This window comes from Peromyscus californicus, unplaced genomic scaffold (genome assembly GCF_007827085.1).
Source record: "Peromyscus californicus insignis strain IS unplaced genomic scaffold, ASM782708v3 Scaffold_17__1_contigs__length_78620276, whole genome shotgun sequence".
Classification (NCBI taxonomy): Eukaryota; Metazoa; Chordata; class Mammalia; order Rodentia; family Cricetidae; genus Peromyscus; species Peromyscus californicus.
In genome coordinates, this window is record NW_026294469.1 from 6,314,721 (window position 1) to 6,333,036 (window position 18,316).

The following is an 18,316-nucleotide window of genomic DNA, read 5'->3' on the forward strand; positions in this document are numbered from 1 at the left end:
ATTGGCATAAAAACAGACAGGTGGATCAATGGCATCAAACTGAAGACCCATATATAAATCCACACACCTATGGACACCTGATTTTCAACAAAGATACCAAAATCATACAAAATGGAAAAAAGAAAGCATCTTCAACAAACAGTGCTGGCATAACTGGATTTCAGCATGTAGAAGATTGCAAATTGATCCATATCTATCACTCTGAACAAAATTCAAGTCAAAGCGGATCAAAGACCTTGACATAAATCTAGATACACTGAACCTAATAGAAGAGAAAGGGGGAAATAATCTCAAATGTATTGGCACAAGAGACAACTTCCTGAACACCACACCAATAGCACAGGCACTGAGATCGACAACTAATAAATGGGACCTCATGAAACTGAAAAGTTTCTGTAAGGCAAAGGACATTATCAATAGGACAAAATGGCAGCTTACAGAATGGGAAAAGATATTCACCATCCCACTTCGGACAGAGAGCTGATTTCCAAACTATATAAAGAACTCAAGAAACTAGATATGAACAAACCAAATAATCCAATTAAAAATGGAATTACAGAGCTAAACAGAGAATTCTCAACGGAAGAATCACAAATGGCTGAGAAACACTTAAGGAGATGTTGTTCAACATCCTTAGTCATCAGGTAAATACAAATCAAAACAATTCTGAGATTCCACCTTACACCTGTTGTGAAGAAGAACATTCCTCCATGGCTGGCGGGAGTGCAAACTTGTACAGCCACTTTAGAAGTCAGTATGGAGGTTCCTCAGAAAACTGAGAATCAACCTACCTCAAGACTCAGCTATACTGCTCTTGGGCATATACCCAAAGGATGCTCAATCATACCACAAGGACACCTTCTCAACTATGTTCGTAGCAGCATTATTTGTAATAGCCAGAACCTGGAAACAACCTAGATGCCCCTTACCCAAAGAATGGATAAAGAAAATGTGTTACGTATACACAATGGACTATTACTAAGCTGGTAAAAACAATGACATCATGAAATTTGCAGGGAAATGGTTAGGACTAGAAAAAAAAAATCATCCTGAGTGAGGTAACCCAGACCAAGAAAAGCAAACACGACATGTACTCCCTCATAAGTGGATATTAGCTATACAATGAAGGATAACTATGCTACAATCCACAGACCCAGAGAGGCTAGTATCAAGGAGGGTTACCTTGGGGGGACACCCAGATCTCCCTATATTGTGAGTGGACTGAAGGCAGGTGGGGGTGGGAACATGAGAGATCAGGTTGTGGGGACATGGAGTGGTAGAGTGCTGAGGAGGATGGCTTGGGGGTGCATTGCAGGTCAGGTGAAAGCCTGGAGTAGGGGAATCTCCCAGGAGTCTACGGGAGGACCCCAACTTAGGCTTAGCAATAGTGGATAAGTAGCCTGAACTGATTGTCTCCTGTGACCAGACTGGTGCCTTGACCAATTGTCATCAGAGGTGTTATCCAGCAATTGATGGAGGCAGATGAAGAGACCCACAGCCAAACATTAGGCAGTGTTCCAGAATCCTGCAGAGGAAGAGGAGAAAGGAGTGTAGGAGCCAGAGGGGTCAAGGACACCACGGGAAGACTCACACAGTCAACTAAACTGGGCTCATAGGAGCTCTCAGCGACTGAAACAACAACCAGGGAGCCTGCATGGGACTGACCTAAGCCCTCTGCATGTATGTTACAGTTGTGTAACTTGGTCCTCTTGTGGGACTCCTAACAGTGGGAACAGGGGCTGTCTCCAACTCTTTTACTGGTTTTTGGGACCCTACTTCTCACACTGGGTCACCTTGTCCAGTGTTAGTAGAAGGTGAGGTGCTTCGTCCTACTGCAACTTGACATGCCATGTTTTCTTGATACTCATAGGAGACCTGCCCTTTCCTGGATGGAGACCGAAGAGGAAGAGATTGAGGGGTGGGAGGGGGAATTGGAGGAAGGGCTGGAGGAGAGGATAGGGAAGTCTATGGCCAGGATATAAAATAAGTACAAGAAAACAACAACAACAACAACAACAACAACAACAACAAAACCTCCAAAAAACCCAGACAATGAAGAAGTGGGAAAATCAGAAAAAAAAAAAATGGTAAGAATTAGTTCAGGTGACATATTGATTTGGACATTAAGCAGGCTGGCATTTCTATCTTAAGCTTTCCATGCCTGTTAAAATACTCTGCTTGCTGAAGTGTTCAACTGAACTAAATTTCATCTAACATCTGGCTCTTGCGTAAACACAGCAATGAAAACATGTCTTGTTGCCTCCGCATTGGGTATAAATTTTAGAAATCCAATTAATGTTGCATTCTTGGTGTGCACTTTCTTTTTTTTTGTGTTTGAACTGATTTTGAGCTCTTACCTGGAATCATAAGAATTCAAATATTTAGCATGCACATCTCAGCAGCACAGAGCAACTATGTTGAAGAAGAGGGCTCTGTGGCATTTTGTCACGATTATTAGACACTCTTTAATTGCTCTGTCCTTGTAGCAAGCACTCATCCAGTGGATGTCAAGCCTCTTACAACACAGGAGTGAGAGTTGGAAAGGGAAACACACAGGATAAATACGACACGTTCATAGCCATTCAGGGGTTTAGAATCTAGTGGAGGAGACAGGCACCTAAGCAAATCATTTCACTGTAATATGACAAATGTTATGAGAGATACATATTGATCTGGCTCCCAAGGATTATTCACCCATCAGATTGGTTGTATACTCCATAAATGATTAACCCCAACCTTGCAATAAAGGTCTATAACTGCTAAAAATTGAGACGTTCCTTAAACCAAGAACAGGGTGGGGGGAGGGTGCTAAGTACTTACTGCGCCTATATTATCCATCTGGATGGACAGGAGCTGCCAAACACCGTGAAGGTAGACCATCCGTGTAGCAGCGCCTGTCAGTTGTTGGAGTCTGTGTTTGGATTCACTGTGATGATAGCTGATGTCCTATAGTCTATTTTTCAGATGTGGACATTATGAACGAAGCCAATGAAAACCCAATCTTCACTGTCTGTAATCAGGGCCTATCCCAGTATAACTCTGCAGGCTTCCACAAAGTATAAATGATTTCATGGGATCTACCACCTTTTTGTTTGGTGTAGATTATACTCATGTATCAAAACCTCCTGTTCATTTTAATGGGAGTGCAAATACTACAACTGAATTTAAAACACCACGAAATACACAGTTTACTTTCAAAAGCATTTGAAGATTTATTTGTGTGAGTCTAGTAACATGATATGCAACAGAAGACATGGAACTCAGCCACACTGCTAATTCTTTTAATAGATTTTTTTCAAATATTAGACATTATAGTTTAAATCTCTTTAACATTAACTCTAATGTTGGAATAACATTTCAGTTAATAAACAATTGTGAATATAACCATACATTTATTTTGCTTGGTTCATCATGAGTTACAAAATTATTGTGATTTGGGTGATAAAATGATAAATAATTGTTCATATATTTCCATAAATTGCATGTTTACTTAATCCTGAAAAGAATCTAAGAATACATCACAATGGGCTATATAACTTAGGAGTATCTTTTAGCCATTGATTTTTGACTTAAAAGAGTAACAGTATAACTGCTCTTAAATTTAGTGTTCACAGCTTATGTTGTAGAACATTTGTTGGGTATGTATTTTCACAGGCTATGGGAAATTATTTGCAAAAAGTGAGTAGTCTCAGTTTTGATTTTTGAAATTAAAGGTCTAACATTTATTTCTGAGAATTATGGTTTTCAAAGGTTTGTGTTATTAGGGTTTTCTGAAAAGCATTGAAACCTAGACATGAACTCAGAAAATTTGAGGTAAAGAAAGTGAGTTTTGTTATTAATATAGTAACCATGCTTTCCTAATAATTTCCACTCTGTCAGTTTACTGGGGAAAGGTGTAATTACTATCATGTCCAAAATGTTCCAGATTTGCATATCTTGTAGTCTTATGATAAGAACTTTTTATAGTTTTTATACGATTGTCTATTCAATTGTCACAGAGGCAGTGCCTGCCCCATTTGTGACATTTGAGGAGGGTGTCAACATGTTGCAGCAAAGGCCCACGCAAGGACTAGTGCCAGCATTTTAATCTGTTACTCTCTTTTGGAATTTTGCTTCTATCAATGAAGTTAGACTAGTACACACATTGCCTGGATTCATCTAGAAGAGCTGTGGTGCTTTTTGCAATTGATCTCTCATAAATCAACTCATTTCACTCATGCACACTTTACAGAGATTTCTATACTCCTTATGAAATCTTCAACAGTGAGTTGCTCTGGCCAGCAGTGTCTGGGAGCTGTGGTACAACACCCCTCTGATCATTTCAAGGAAAAGGATCTCTGAGTAGTGTCAAATGATAGAAGCAATTGAAATCACCAGTGACTTAGGCTCCAGAAAACACTTCCTTGTAGTGTAAAAAATTAGGAGTTTTGGAAGAAAATGGAAACATGCATTTAAAATCTGGGTCCTACATTTGAAAGAAACCCTCAAAATCTTTATAAGCATGACTCCTTCTTCACTGTTTTAACAGACGATGTGCATTTTCAGTGTATGGACAACGTTGAAATTTGGGGGCTGTCTGTGTCCTCTTCCTGAGGGAGCACAGTTGGCGTCGTTCCGTGGCTCGTATAAATCTTTTATGTCTTCCTGATTTTTCCTTTCTGATCTCTCTGCTGTGTCTGTCAGTCGTTGTCCCTTGGGAACAGCACTATGCTGTTCAGCACTGTGCACTTCATTAATAAGAAGGGATTAAAGGAAAAAGCCCTGATCTCCTAATACACTGGATAATTTGGTGCCATCCACAAGGCAAGAGACCCCTGCTGCATAGATGTCATTAGAAAGGTACAATTTCATTACTGCTTTACTGGCAGAGCCTTGAGTGAAATTCAAGACATGTTGTCTTCTATGCAAAGATGAAGCATGCCGAAGCCCTCGCCCTCTGCCCTTAAACAATAGATTGTAAAACCACGCTCTTTGTTTTCACATCCATATTGCCTTTGATGATACTGGAAATTACACTTTTATTAAATATTGGGCAAAATTAAAAATTAGAAGAGATTATTGGTATTCTTAAATTCCAAATGAGAGTCAAATATTTTTACCAAATAATATGCTTGTTTTGATTACCTACTGTGTGCCTGGCACCATGCCAGTTGCCGTGATTCACTGTTTCTCAGTCCCTACCATATTGAATGCTATCACTGGAAATGAGTGTTAAGTGAGTACGCACAAAGTAAACTGTGCAGCACTCTAGAAATAACCACAGGCCAGGGTCATCAGATATCTGCTGGGCCATTCCTGTCAACTGAGTTGATGTTGACCTGACATGTTTGTTGATGGCCGATATCACCCTCTGAACTGAAGCACCCTGACCTTAAGTCTATGTGGTGTATTGTGAAGACACTTGAAAAAATGGGCACAAACCACCCTTGGGAGGCTTATGCCCTGGCTCTGTGAGTGCCACTCAGTTAGAGAGTGTCTTTAGGCTCTGGTGTAGCATATTTGATGCCCTGAAAAAGGAGCCTGTGCTTCCAGCATCTACTGTAAAGTTTGCGGGTGGCACTGAGAGGCGTATGCTAGTCTTGTAGCTGTCTGGGAACTTGCACACCAGTTTCCTAGCACCGAAGAGAATTAGGTTTAATAGTGGTCCATTATCTCGTTGCCACAGACACAAAACTGCCATTAACAATAAGAAGTCACACACAGTTGGAGTTCTGCTTGGGAGAAGAAAGCCCTTGATTATTGGCTCTTTTCAAGCTCTCTAGTCTTACAGAGATGGGTCTTCTCTCTCCCACTACTCTAACTTTTGTTTAGCAAAGTTGACATTTGTAGTGTGATGTCTAAGAAAAATGCTGGGCTAGACATTTACAATGGTGAAACTGGGGTTTCCACAGAGCATTCTACTGGAGGAAGGCAAAGCAGTATGGGAAAAACAAATGTTTTAACAAATAAACCAGGCAGTAGGATAAATACTTTAAAAACACATTAAGCTATGTGCAGTAGTAGGAAAGGTGGGTCTCACGGGAGCTTGAAACAGAGGTGGTCTCCTCACCCCTTTATTCGGCAACCCTGCTGTACCTTGTCTGCCACGTATTTTAATTCACTGTAGGTATTAATGCACTCACAGTGAGGATCACCAACAGTTGTCATGGGAAGGGAGACAGCATCAGAGGCTGGGATGGGGCAGGACCAGTTTACACCGTCTAGAATAAGCAGGGCTTGGACACCAAAGAAAGGCACAACTCAGCTTCTCAAGATCTTGTCAAACATATCTCAGCTAGTGTTTCAATATAGACAACAGAATGACAAACGAATTCCCCAGTTTTGCCAATAAACTTTAAAAAGTAAATGAAGCGGTTGAAAGCTTAGGTGGTTAGTCTTGTGTGGTGCGTTTAAGACTCAGCACTGAAAACAGAACAGTCGTTTGGTGACAGGACAGGTTCCCCTCGCTCTTACACTTGCCAGGCCCCACCTCCCACCAGATTCCCTAGGCCTGTCTATCCTGAACCTCAGTGATGTCCCATGTTTATGCTCCATTAGATGGAACTAACACATTGGCAGATTAATATTCTTTCCAAATTTCTTGACTTTAGCCCTATAGTTTCTTGGAGTTTGGGGAGGAAGAAGGATTATAATGAGTTGGGCTTGGGAACTGCCAGTCAGATATTTGCAATATAAATACAAATGGCATATCAGCAATGACCCTTGCTAATTTTTTCCCTCTGAGGTAGTTATAAATAAGGGATGGCTCATGAAAGAACTTACTACTTTTCTTCTCTTGAATGAGCACGGCACTGTGACATACTGCATTTTGTCATTGTTAAATCAATCCAATGAAGTCAATATTAAAGTGAGGATTGGCAATACCAGCTTCATCCTGGAGGTGCCCATATGCTCTGTCAGGCAAGACTTGACCAAATCTTGGTACACATTTTCAGTTATTATTAATGAAAGGGAACTCAATAAACTAGTTGCATATTTGCTTTGGGTATACTTTAAAAAATATATCTGTTTTAAAGTTTCATATTCATTATAGGTTTCTTCTTCCCCCCATTGATACTAGTAAAACATGTGCTGTTTAAACTGAGTAATAAGATGTGACAAGGGAAACCTGCAGGTGGCTGACTTATAACAAATCTGTCTCCTTGATGGGTGGCAGGAAGTCCGAGGCGAGCTCCAGGGAGTCTCTTCTGCTCTCAGTGCCCTCTTCTAGTCATACCGAGGACAGTACCTCTCCAGAGGAGTCCTTTCCCTTCTTCTCTTCTCCACGGTCAAGGTCAATGACGTGCACCAGCCCCGGCTTCAGAATCAAGTCTTCCGTCTCCACTTGGCTCCTGTTGTCCTCCACCTCCATGTAGCTCCCTTTGTTCTGCTGCGCAGCCTTGCTGAAGGCTTCCTTAAGGCGACGTTTGAGCTCCACATCGGGACAGAAGACGTACTCATAAAGGGCCCCCGCGAGCACAGCTCCTATTATTGGTCCAACCCAATATATCTGGGGAAAGATGGAAGAGGAGAGGAGAGGAGTAGAGAAAAGTGAAAACTGGTCTCACTGGACAACCATGAATGTAGAATCTAACTGACTTAAATTAAGGCAGCAACTGTGTTAAACACGTACACACACACACACACACACACACACACACACACACATATACACAAACACACACACACAGATGGATTTGAAAATAAATGAAAAAATATACCAAATCTACTCAAAAGATCCATAAATTATTAAAGAACATTTGAACATAAAATAAGAAAGAATAATGTCTTCTATTTTCTTTATTTTAATATTATATTTTTAATATTCTGATGGTGGTAATGATGATGATGACGATGACAATTTATTTGAGACAAGGTCTAGCTCAGGCTGCTCTTAAGATTCATTACATAGCTTAGGCTAGCCTTGAACTCACATTCCTCCACCCTCAGCATCATGAGTGTTAAAAATATTAGTGGGTACTGTCACATCAGGCTTATCAACTTTGTGGTAAGTCTTAGCATAAAATAGCTCTTCTCTGTTGGCTCCACAAATTAAGCAGACTCTACTAGGAATTCTTTAAATTAAGAAGAAAAAAGAATTTTTGGAGCATGTTTCTCTTATGTATTCTATATTAGCCTTGATTAGCCTTACCTTGATTTTCTGTATAATCAAGATCATGGTGCAGTTCTATCATTCAGGGTATTTGTTATTCAGTATGGCACAATGAATACAGTCCACACTCCACCACTCAGCAGTTCTGAGTGCTTACATCAGGAACTTTTTCCGTTTAGAGACAAGGTCTCTTGTATCCCAGGTTGTCTTGAACTCACCACGTAGCCGAGGATGGCCTTGAACTGCTCATCCCACAATTTCTTCCTCTGGAGGGCTTGGATTACAGGCCTGTGCTACCATGCCCAGTGCGTATGGTACCGCAGAGAGAGCCAAGGACTTCCTGCATGCTGGGCGAGCACTTTACCAATTAAATTATGCCACGAGTGACTCAACGTCTATACCTTACTTTCTTCAAAGCAGGGCTATTATATATTCCACATGGCTTCGAGGACTAAATGAAATACCACTTAGTGGTTTTTCGCTCATGGAAACCAGTTCAGTTCCTGCTTCCTAGACAATTTAAAGCTCTGTGTATGACTTGGCTGTTAATTAGATGCGTTTCCTCTGTAAAATTCGGTGACTTTATTGCAGAGGAAACACTATAGCTTATTCATCTCTCTCATTGGAGCGTGTTTCTCTTTGCATAGTGCTTTAGTGACGACCTCTGCTGACTTTAGGGCTGGTGACTAGGTAGGGATGAAGGAGTGATTCCGCAGAGTTTCAGTAAACTGCATGTTTTATGGCATCAGTGATGCACCCAGAATGAACTAAGCTTTCAGTCTGATTAGGCTGGAGCATGTACTATAGAGCACACTCACTCTGTAGAACGTTAGGCGCTCATCCAACAGAGTCACCTGGGACCAATCCCTTGTTTACTGAGCACTATAACGGACTGTACTGAGCATGGTTCTTATCTCATTAATAACCTTTGATACAGATATTATTAAAACATACATTCTTATGGACTGGAAAGTTGACAGTTTGAGAGGTCACAAGCTTACTTAAGATAGCATACTTAAATGATTGAGTTGAGATGTCTGGTTTACATGACTTCAGAACACTCTTTTACCAATTTACTGTTTGCTCTCTCACTTGAATAAAGTTTATAACTAGGTCTCGCTTAAAATGCCATCTGGAAATTAACTGTACTTGGCATCTTCTCTATAGACCCCAAAGGAGAGCCAAGCTTCCCCGTGAAGCTGAGCTCATATCCTTCACAGGGAAATAGCTGGGAGAGCTGCTGGACCAACCAAGCTCCTTATCTTGAACATGAAAGAGCCCAAAGGCGAGTTTATCTTCCCTGTACCCTTTCAAAGGAGAAACAAGAGCCCTCCTCTAAATGCCTTTGCTCTTTGTTCCCTTGGTAAGATCACAGGAGGTCGGTGTTACTTCACAGACCTCAAGTCCACAAGGAGAACAGCCACTGTTAAACAATCACTACCCTTTCCCCAACCCTGGAGGAGACGGCTAGCCCCATGTTCTCAAAACTCAATCTTGGTGCCAAATTGCTATTCCCAAACAGAGTTATGTGTACTTTAAAGTACTTTTCAAATTTTATGAATAATTTTACTGTTGAAAACAGAAAAACACAAAAACTACATAAGTGTTAGAAAAAAACCTCCTAAATTGTCATTATATTACCTAATTAAAACCTGCCCATTTATTGGACAATCTATAAAATTCACATTAAAATTTTCCATTTGGGGGCTGGGACAATGGCTCACTGGATAAAGTGTCTCCATGCAAAACGAATGTGAGGTTCTGAATTTGAGTCCCTAAGACCAAGTAAAAGCAAGACACCATAGTGCATGCCTGTAATTGCTGTGAGGATAGGAAATAGCAAGTGGAGATAAGAGAATCCCCAGGACGGCTAGCCTGGTGGTCTGTGGTGAACACCAAGGGACCCTGCGGCAAACAAGGTGGAAAATGAGAACTGATCCCCAAGCTTGTCCTCTGACCTCCACATGCCATGGCAGGTGTGTGCCTACACTCACACATATGAACACACACAGCACCAACATACATCACACACACAGAGAAAGCAAATTCCAGGTTAACATAGTAAGTCTTTTCAGAAATATCAGTGGCAAAATGACCAGTCCAGTGAATGACTTTGGGGATCAAGATTTTGCATGTCTGTGCCTAAATTCTGTCTCAACAGCTCAGTACACATTTTGTACGAGGGAATTTGTACAGTCATGTGTGACATTTTCCTTTTTGCTGGGTCATGCCATCCTTGAGTAGTTGTGGCTGAATCCATTGCAGCCACATGCATAAGATCAAAGCACAAACAACAGATTGTTACATTCATAACTTTACAAAATGTAAAATCACATTCACAATACATGAATGGCAATAAAAGTTACGTCTATTTTAAGCTTGCATGTATATATCACATTCTGTAGGTTATTTAAGTTAAAGTATGAGTGACTTTCACAATTGCCTGTGATTCAAAGGATATAAATTCTTTTGTTGACAGAAACAATTGAAACAGAAATGATTATGACTCTCGCCACTCTAGGCCCATACTGACAAGAAGGTAGTCCTGAGATTAAAAAGTGCACCTTCTTGGGGCTCATTTGTTTTTCTAGACACAGCTGTGGTGACAAATGGCATCAGCATCTGCATCATTTATTTGGTGTGATCCACGGTTCCCATGCTTCCAGCTCCTGTGCTATTAATTATGTTGTGCTTATGTAAACTAACATGGTTAAAAACCTTTGTCATAGGTGATACTTTAAAGTATTCCTTTCTTTCCTTTTAAAATAATAACTTCAATCTCTGTTGTTGCTGGGAAGGCTTTCTTTCAATGATTTAAACACTAATATTCAGCATATCCTTAGGATTTAAATTTATTCTACATAGGAAACCCTATGTTCCAAGTTTTCTGCTGCAGTCTGTCAGATCTATGTCCAGACTAATGGTTCAAGGAAACCCAATTGTCAGTGACAACCTAGAACAGAATACTGAGATGTTTTCTACAGGACTCTGCTAGGCTTTTCTCTGTCCCCTGTGACAGAGGCAATAACCAGCTAAGAGCTGGAGTGGGAGAGAGAGCCACAGAAACTAGTAAGCTAATTTATTTAAGACAATAAAAAGTCTTATGGACACTTGTCCTAACTTCAGGAAGGTGGGCATATCAATTTAGTAGTTACCCAGTGGTTTTCCCAGTTTCCCATGATAACTGCAGGTCCAAAGGATCGGGCTGGATTCATACTGGCCCCGGTATAATTGATCTGCAGGGAAAAAGAACAAAACCTCAGACATTTTGGAAACAGGGCTCTTAACATTTGCTGAAACTTGCTGTTCTCTCCTCAGAGGAACACTGAGATTTAGTCCCTTCATAGTTGGCCAAGTGATCGATCACTTAACACCAACCGACTCGGCTGGATCTGAATGAGCTGTGGATTTTGTGGCACAATCTGCAGGGTACATGGATATGTCCGTCTAGTTGGCAGATCATTTTTTAACATGCATCTCTCTGTTGAAAAGATAACACTGAAGTAAACAACACTCTTGAAATAACGCAGATGTTGCAGCGGCACTGGCCAGGTCACTGGTTACAATGGTAAAGGCTGCAGAAGTCTTGTCCTAGGAAACAATACAGCGTTCTCAGCTGATTAATACTAAAAACAGCTGAAGAGAGCTCTCGCTGTAAAGAGCATCTTCAGGCCTGCTTCAGGGGGAGGCTAAGTGAGATGATCAATTATTCAAATGGACTTAAAACTTACTGCAAACAAATGTCCAATTGCGACGGAAAATCCAATTGCTAAAGCTATTGAACCGGTAACATCAGTCCGTTTGGAATCACAGCTGGCAAAAATAGTGAAGACCAACTGGAATGTGATTATCAACTCCACCAGGAGCCCATGGCCAGCAGTCAGGTTTCCATGAACCTAGAGAGACGGAAAGATACTCCATCAGAATCGAAGCAAGAGTCTAGGTCTACAGCAATGAATGGGTTTGAAGGGGGCATTTTATCTGCATAGGAAGCAATGGTTAACTTGAGTCTTCTACCAACCCCAGGCTGCGATTTCAATGCCTTCCACCTCCTAAAAGGAAGGAATCAATTTACTCTCATTTTGGGCCATTACAGATAATTACTTTTACAGTGACTGAATTTTCACTGAATGTTGTTTTTAGCAACACAAGCAAAATGTGTTACTGCTGCACTTAGAGCATAAAAGACGCTCTTCAGAGATTTATAATATTACAAAGCAATTATTAGACCCATTGATTAGGTTTAGATTAGTTCCTAGGTGTCTCAACTAAAGCCCTGGCGCTGAGCTAACCAGTAATACTGCCAACCCACAAAGAGTAAAGTGGAGATCCAATGACTGTGGGTTCGCACTTTTTTTTTTTTTCAGTGGGGTTTCTCTGTGTAGCCCCGGCTGTCCTGGAACTTGCTTTGTAGACCAGGGTGGCTTCAAACTCAGAGACCTGCCTGCTTCTGCCTCCCGAGTGCTGAGATTCAAGGCATGACACTTTATGCAGATCATCTAAAGTCCCCTACACGAAAAGCAACAAATTGTTGGCCCTGCTAGAAAACAAATAATTGTAAGGCCTTAAGATAAAAATACAGTCAAGCCAGTCAATGCTGATTTACACCTGTAATCCCAGCAAGTAGGAGGCTGAGGCAGGAGGATTGCTACAAGTTCAAGGCCAACCTCAGCTAGATAATGAGTATGAGACCCTGTCTCAAAACAAACAAACAAACAAACAAACAAACAAACAAACAAACAAAAAACCATACTCAAGTCGTTACTGTAGTGGGAGAGAAAGACAACACAAAGCATTTTGAGACCTTTTAAATCATGTTCAAGTCACTCAATAGTGAATAATAATGTCCTCTCAATAGCTTTCCTCTATCTAGACAGGGTTTCACTATACAGTCCAGGGTGGCCTTGACTCCTGATGCTCCTTCTCTGGTCATATATGTGGTGCTGGGACTAGAACCCAGGACCTCCTGCATTCCAGGCAAGCACTCCTTAATCGACTCATTTGATGAATGCAGCCTGGAGTTCTAGAACAGAAATAAGAACGTAAGCGTTCTTACCGTGGTGACGCCCAAGCCTCCCACCACGCTGGGTGGTGTGACCAGGTAGAGGATACCAGCTCCAATGATGGCGCCCAGGCACTGGGCAGAGATATAGAAGACTGACTTGGCAATGCTGATCTTTCTGGTGCACACCATGGCCACTGTCACAGCGGGGTTGATGTGGCCACCACTGATGTGTCCAAAGCACTGCACCATGGTAGCAATGCTGAGTCCGAAGCAGAGGGAGATGAGGACCATGTCCGCAGGTAAGGGGTTTTCCGATCCACCCCAGTTGATGGTGGATCCCAGGCTGAGCAAAACGAAGATAAGCATGGCTAGAAATTCCGCTGCGACTGCCTTCCAGAAAGCTTGAGTCCAGACCCCTTTGAAAGCCACCATGATCCTCTCTCTGCTGCACGAATGTCCACACTTGCTGGAAGGAAGAACACATTGAGAATCAGGAGCCACCAACCCGGCTTTCCAGCTGGAAGGGGCGCTGAAATTTGGCAGAGGGGGTCAAGGCCTTCAGTCTTGCAGGCTGAGGATGGGCTACTGAACGTTCTTTGCAAACCAAGACAGAATGCTTCTGGAAGTCTCCTTAATTAGTAGCCAAGAGGTCACTATTCTGATCCTTTGATTTCCTAGTCTCTGGACCGCAACCCCAGCTGTCCCTAGAAATGAACTATCTCAACCAAGTTCCTTAGGAGCTTAAGAGTAAGATGTGTTTAACTGGGTGTTAGTTCCCTCAGGCATCCAGTTTAAGGGGAGGGGGTTTGCTGGAGAGATGGCTCAGCAGGTAAGAGTACTGGCTGTTCTTCCAGAGGACCCGGGTTTGGTTCCCAGCACCCACATAGTGCAATCTATCACTTGTGACTCCACTTCCAGAGGCTCTAAAGCCCCCCCCCCCCCCGCCTTTTGCCATCTATGAGCATACACCAGGTGGTACACAGACATACATGCAGGCAAAACATCCATCACACACGTGAAAGAGATCAGTTGAAAAAGAAGGGGGTAGAGCATTCGGTGTAGGATGGATTCCCAGCACCTGTTGAGCATCTCTGCACCCTCTGCTGTCTGCTGCAAGAAGCAGCTCCTATGAGTGAGGATGAGGTCATCCCAGGGACTGGAGGTGTGGAAATATGGGGAGAGTTGAATGGGGTGACAATACGGGTGGTTGTTCTCATATTTCATTGTGTATACATTTCTGAAGAATAAAGACAATGTATCTTTCTGAAGAATAAAGAAAAAATTTCTTTCTGAACAATGAAGAAAAACATATCTTAAAAAGGCAGATCTTTTCTAGTTTTGTATTTTGTAGCTTCAAAGAGGCATTTTGGACATGGATTTGGAGAGCCCTGTATCTGCTCCTACCCTCAAGAGCCTGTGGATTTGGAGATTTGCAAGGAAGCTAGGACAGCACAACTGTCCTTTGGGAAGGTAAGCTCTTGGAGGGTAGAGCTGCTTCTGGTAATCAGTGTGGGCCTTGGGGATAGGCGCGGACTCAGCAGGGACAGAGACACTCCCTGCTGTTGCCCTGAGCACGGAGGTGGCAAACTGCCGGTGGCAGTAGCTTGGGAGCCAGAGGGGCATCTGTGCCCCAGCCCCTGGGCAGATCTGGGCTTGCAGCACCAGGACGTGACAATCGCAATCCCCAGTGGGGAGCCTGAGAGGCTTTGGAAGGGCGGGGCTGTGGGCACTCCAGGCTGGTGCCAGGCTCCCAGGCAGTGGCCAGGTGAACAGACAGAAGTAGCTGTCAGAGGGGCAGGCACCAGAGAGGGGAGCTTTTAAAAGGGTTTACAACGCAGAATAGTGCCTCCTCGGGCTCCTTTGTCCCCCAACTAATGGGGCATCTCTCCAATACACCTGTTCCTCCCAAACTCCTGGAGGCTGGAGTAAGCGAGCCAGCCCCCTGCAGTCTACGCACCCACAGGGTACAGAGCCAGGAAGATTAGCAAGAAAAAGGGGGGCGTGTCCAGGAAACAGAGCAGAGAGGCTCTGTGGGGAGGGTTATGGTGCTTCTCATTGAGGACTTCTCTCCCATGGGCTTGGCCCTGGAGCTTTATATGCCCCCTCTTGAGGAGCTTGTGGAGGTGAGGGAGCAGATCCAAATGGGGTCAGGAAATGAGAGATGCCACTGCCGCCTTTGGGAAGGGAGTCGCTCTCCTCTTGACGTCTACCTTCTTTACTGACTTTCTTAGATCTTTGGAGTTGAAGAGGGTCGGGTTTGAAGACACCAATGCAACTACTTATTTTAGCCAGAAATGGTTAAACTCCCCGTTGGAAGGGCAGTCACCCCAGTTACCTCCTTACCTAAGACATTCCTTCCTTTTTGTCCCTGGTCTGTAATAAGACAGATGGGCAGCATTTAGCACAGTAGACTATACGAAGGGCTGGCTGGAAAACCAAGGGCTCAAGGAGGGCAGAATTGTAACCTCCCCCACACACTGTGAGGTTCTTATCTTTTCAACATCACTGATTGGCCTAGGGAGCCTGGGTTCTGTGTGGCCGGTGAGGAACCCTGTATGACACAGGCTGGGGAGGCTTTCTTCACCTTTAAGACTTCTGCTTTGCTGTTAGTTTGACAGTGGGGCTTTCCTTCTGACCTGAAAAGGGAAAGCACGCTGTGCTCATGCTCACACACCCAGGGGAGCAGCCAGCTAAACCCCAAATGTCCTCTGCCCAAGTGAGGCCCGCTAAGTGAATCACGCAGTTCTGAAAGACCCCAGCTGGGATAACGTTGACCTATGCCTTAGAGGAAGATAATATAGAGACAAAAACAGCAGTTGGAATGAGGCAGAGAGGGGACCCAGGGGAGCCATTAGGTAGGTCCCCCAGAGGGAGAAGCTCTGAGAACTCACATTGAAAAAGGAGTGAGGAGCGTCACTTCTGAACTCACCAGCAGCCCAGGTTGGAGGCAGGTGGCAGAGGGCAAAGGGCTCTTACAGGTGCTGTCCTCTACAGCGCGCCACAGAGGAAGGAGGACCAAGCAGGAAGTGAAGGGAGCTGGGTGGGCAGGAACAGTCCCTGCTCAGTAGCAGAGCACCCAGGGGAGGCGGTCCTGGAAGAGGCCGGCCTCTCTCTAACACCCTCTGTCACCTCTCCCTGCTCCTTTGCACACCTGTCCCCCTCTCCAGAGACCTGAGCAAGAAACCCAGGTGCTCTTTGAACGTCAAATCTTCATCAGTCAGAGAAATTAAAAAAGAACACAACACCCAAACCTGAGAACCATAAGTAGAGACCTTAAAATGGTTTTCGCTCCCTCTTTCTCTCAAAACCCACAACAATCCGATCTCCCCAAACAGCCTCAGCCAGCTGTGGACCTTGAAACCTCTAGCGTGTGTGCACCCCTCTGCCTTTGTGGGAATCTCTCCAGCATTGCCCAGAGACCCTAGATCACCATCAATGTGCCCTGGTGTGTTTACATTCATAGGAACTGGACCAACACGATTTGTTTTTGCTGTTTGGGTATTTTTTGCCCAGAACAAAGGGGGATTTGTTGATAGGACCGGGCAGCAGTGAACCAGACACAGTACTTCCTAGCTGAATACACTGTCTCATCCCCTCCTGGACAGTTCCTGGGTGAGTGAATTTTCTAATGAAAAACAGAGTAATTTCCCATGCTGTAAAGCATCCCTTTTCTTCTCCCTTTCTCTGCTTATCTTGTGTCTAAACTTGGTCCCCAGGCTTAAAAGAACCCCACCTGTCCTGTTGTCAATCACGCTCTAGATTCTGTCTGAGAAGACATGGATATCTGTGATGAGAGAGTTCCGTCTGTTAGTGCTCAGAGGCACTGTTTCCCTAAAGCAGAGAAGAACTTACCCCCACCGCCTTGCTGCAGCTCTGTCGCTCATGCCGTCCCTGGCCAGAGTGCGGCTCTCATCGCCTGCCCCTGGGCTCCAGTGAGCTGGGAGTCAGATTACGGGCACTTGTCTGATTGGGTTTTTGGAGTGTAGGGGTGGAAAGATTCTGCACCATGTGGCAATCACTAAGTTATATTTGAACTAGAAATCGTCCCTGTACCTGATCGCTATAGACAGAGGGCATTTCAGGAATGCAAAGCACTTGCTGACATATTTCTCTAGCTACTAATCTTTTCAAGTGAAGACTTCCCTGCATGTTTATTTGGATTATTCCGATCACCAAGAACTGGGGAGGATTTGCCTTGTTGGTTTCTTATTGAAACTGAACGACTATTAGAAAGTGGGTTTGTATGAGCCAGCAATTTAGATGAATTGTGAGCTAGACATTAGTTTTCAAGTGGCAAATAGGCAGTGAGTTATACTTGAAATGTGTGAGCTGAGAAGATAATGATAATATATAGCTGTAACTCCACTTACAGTATCTACTCCCTCAGTCCAATAATAATGATTATTATAATAATTTCTCTACATGAATCAGCAGATTTTAAAAACACAGGGGTTAGATAAGGACAGAGTATTATTGGGAAGAGTAGATAAAATTTAGTATTTGGAAACCTGGGGACAGGGCTGACTATATACTTTGCTGTTCAAAATGAGTGCAGGACACAGTGCTCGAAATTATTGAGGATTGTAAGATTGTCGTAACAGGGAGTTGAGCAGAGTGTGGGTCCCCTCTACATGCATGGCTACATGGTAGGAAATATCTATATGCCCCATCAGGTCCTCATTACATTTTTTTTCCCTTAGATAGACCATAGGTGCATATCAAAGGAATAATCTTAACCCCTGGTTTATGAGTGCATCTTAATAATTAATCAATGATGTCTAATCAATATAATGATTATCAGGAATTCATTGCTCAACTCTGCAATTAAAACTGTAATAAATAGTTCTACTTGTGGCTTCTCTGGCTCTCAACTGATTTCTTCATTTCAAATTGAAGATATATATATGTGTGTATGTGTGCACATGTGCGTGAGTATGTGTATCTCTCTAAATATTTTCAGTATGCAGTATGATAAGAAAGACATTTAGAAGTGAAAGACTCTTACACTTTTCCATCTTTTTGTCTGGGTGTCTGACTTGTTTGCTTGAGACAAGGCAACATATACAAAGCTCTCAGCTCTCCTTAGGAAAAGGGATTAAATTTTTGAATGGGAATTCCAGAGGAGCACTTTAATACTATTTCTTAGTAATCCTCAGGTAACAACACTTGCATCGACTTTCTTCAGAGTACTGTTGCTCGATGCTTATTGTGAAACCTGA

The 18,316-nt window shown here is 43.0% G+C and overlaps 1 protein-coding gene and 2 long non-coding RNA genes across 6 annotated transcripts in view; 2 read left to right on the plus strand and 1 right to left on the minus strand.

Annotated features, from left to right (window-relative positions):
* Window positions 1-5,837, plus strand: part of LOC128112561 (uncharacterized) — a 25,700-nt gene extending 19,863 nt beyond the window's left edge. The window contains exon 4 of the long non-coding RNA XR_008219028.1: window positions 1,427-5,837. This is a non-coding gene — a long non-coding RNA (uncharacterized LOC128112561). The remainder of the gene's footprint in view (window positions 1-1,426) is intronic.
* Window positions 3,188-17,083, minus strand: Aqp4 (aquaporin 4). 4 transcript variants are annotated; one of them, XM_052741592.1, is made up of 5 exons: window positions 16,950-17,083; window positions 13,149-13,563; window positions 11,824-11,988; window positions 11,248-11,328; window positions 3,188-7,489 (listed from the first exon to the last, which is right to left on the minus strand). In XM_052741592.1, the coding sequence occupies exons 1-5, from the start codon at window positions 16,979-16,981 to the stop codon at window positions 7,211-7,213; spliced, it is 972 nt and encodes a 323-aa protein (XP_052597552.1). In that variant the 5' UTR covers window positions 16,982-17,083; the 3' UTR covers window positions 3,188-7,210. The 4 variants fall into 4 exon arrangements, with proteins under 4 accessions (XP_052597552.1, XP_052597554.1, XP_052597553.1 ...); XM_052741594.1 differs by having other exon boundaries at window positions 13,149-13,559; window positions 16,950-17,046; XM_052741593.1 differs by lacking the exon at window positions 16,950-17,083 and adding an exon at window positions 16,027-16,159.
* Window positions 13,574-16,943, plus strand: LOC128112562 (uncharacterized). Its single transcript, XR_008219030.1, has 3 exons — window positions 13,574-14,567; window positions 16,561-16,709; window positions 16,814-16,943. It is a non-coding gene; the product is annotated as an uncharacterized LOC128112562 (long non-coding RNA).
* Window positions 17,084-18,316: the final 1,233 nt, after the last annotated feature.

Excerpts from the sequence above, each read along its gene's own strand:
- Aqp4 (XM_052741592.1), bottom strand. The coding sequence starts at position 16,981 with ATGAGCGACAGAGCTGCAGCAAGGCGGTGGGG. Across the intron at positions 13,564-16,949 it reads GCTGCAGCAAGGCGGTGGGG|CAAGTGTGGACATTCGTGCA; the intron begins GTAAGTTCTTCT and ends TCTTCCTTCCAG. Across the intron at positions 11,329-11,823 it reads CAATTGGACATTTGTTTGCA|ATCAATTATACCGGGGCCAG; the intron begins GTAAGTTTTAAG and ends TTTTCCCTGCAG.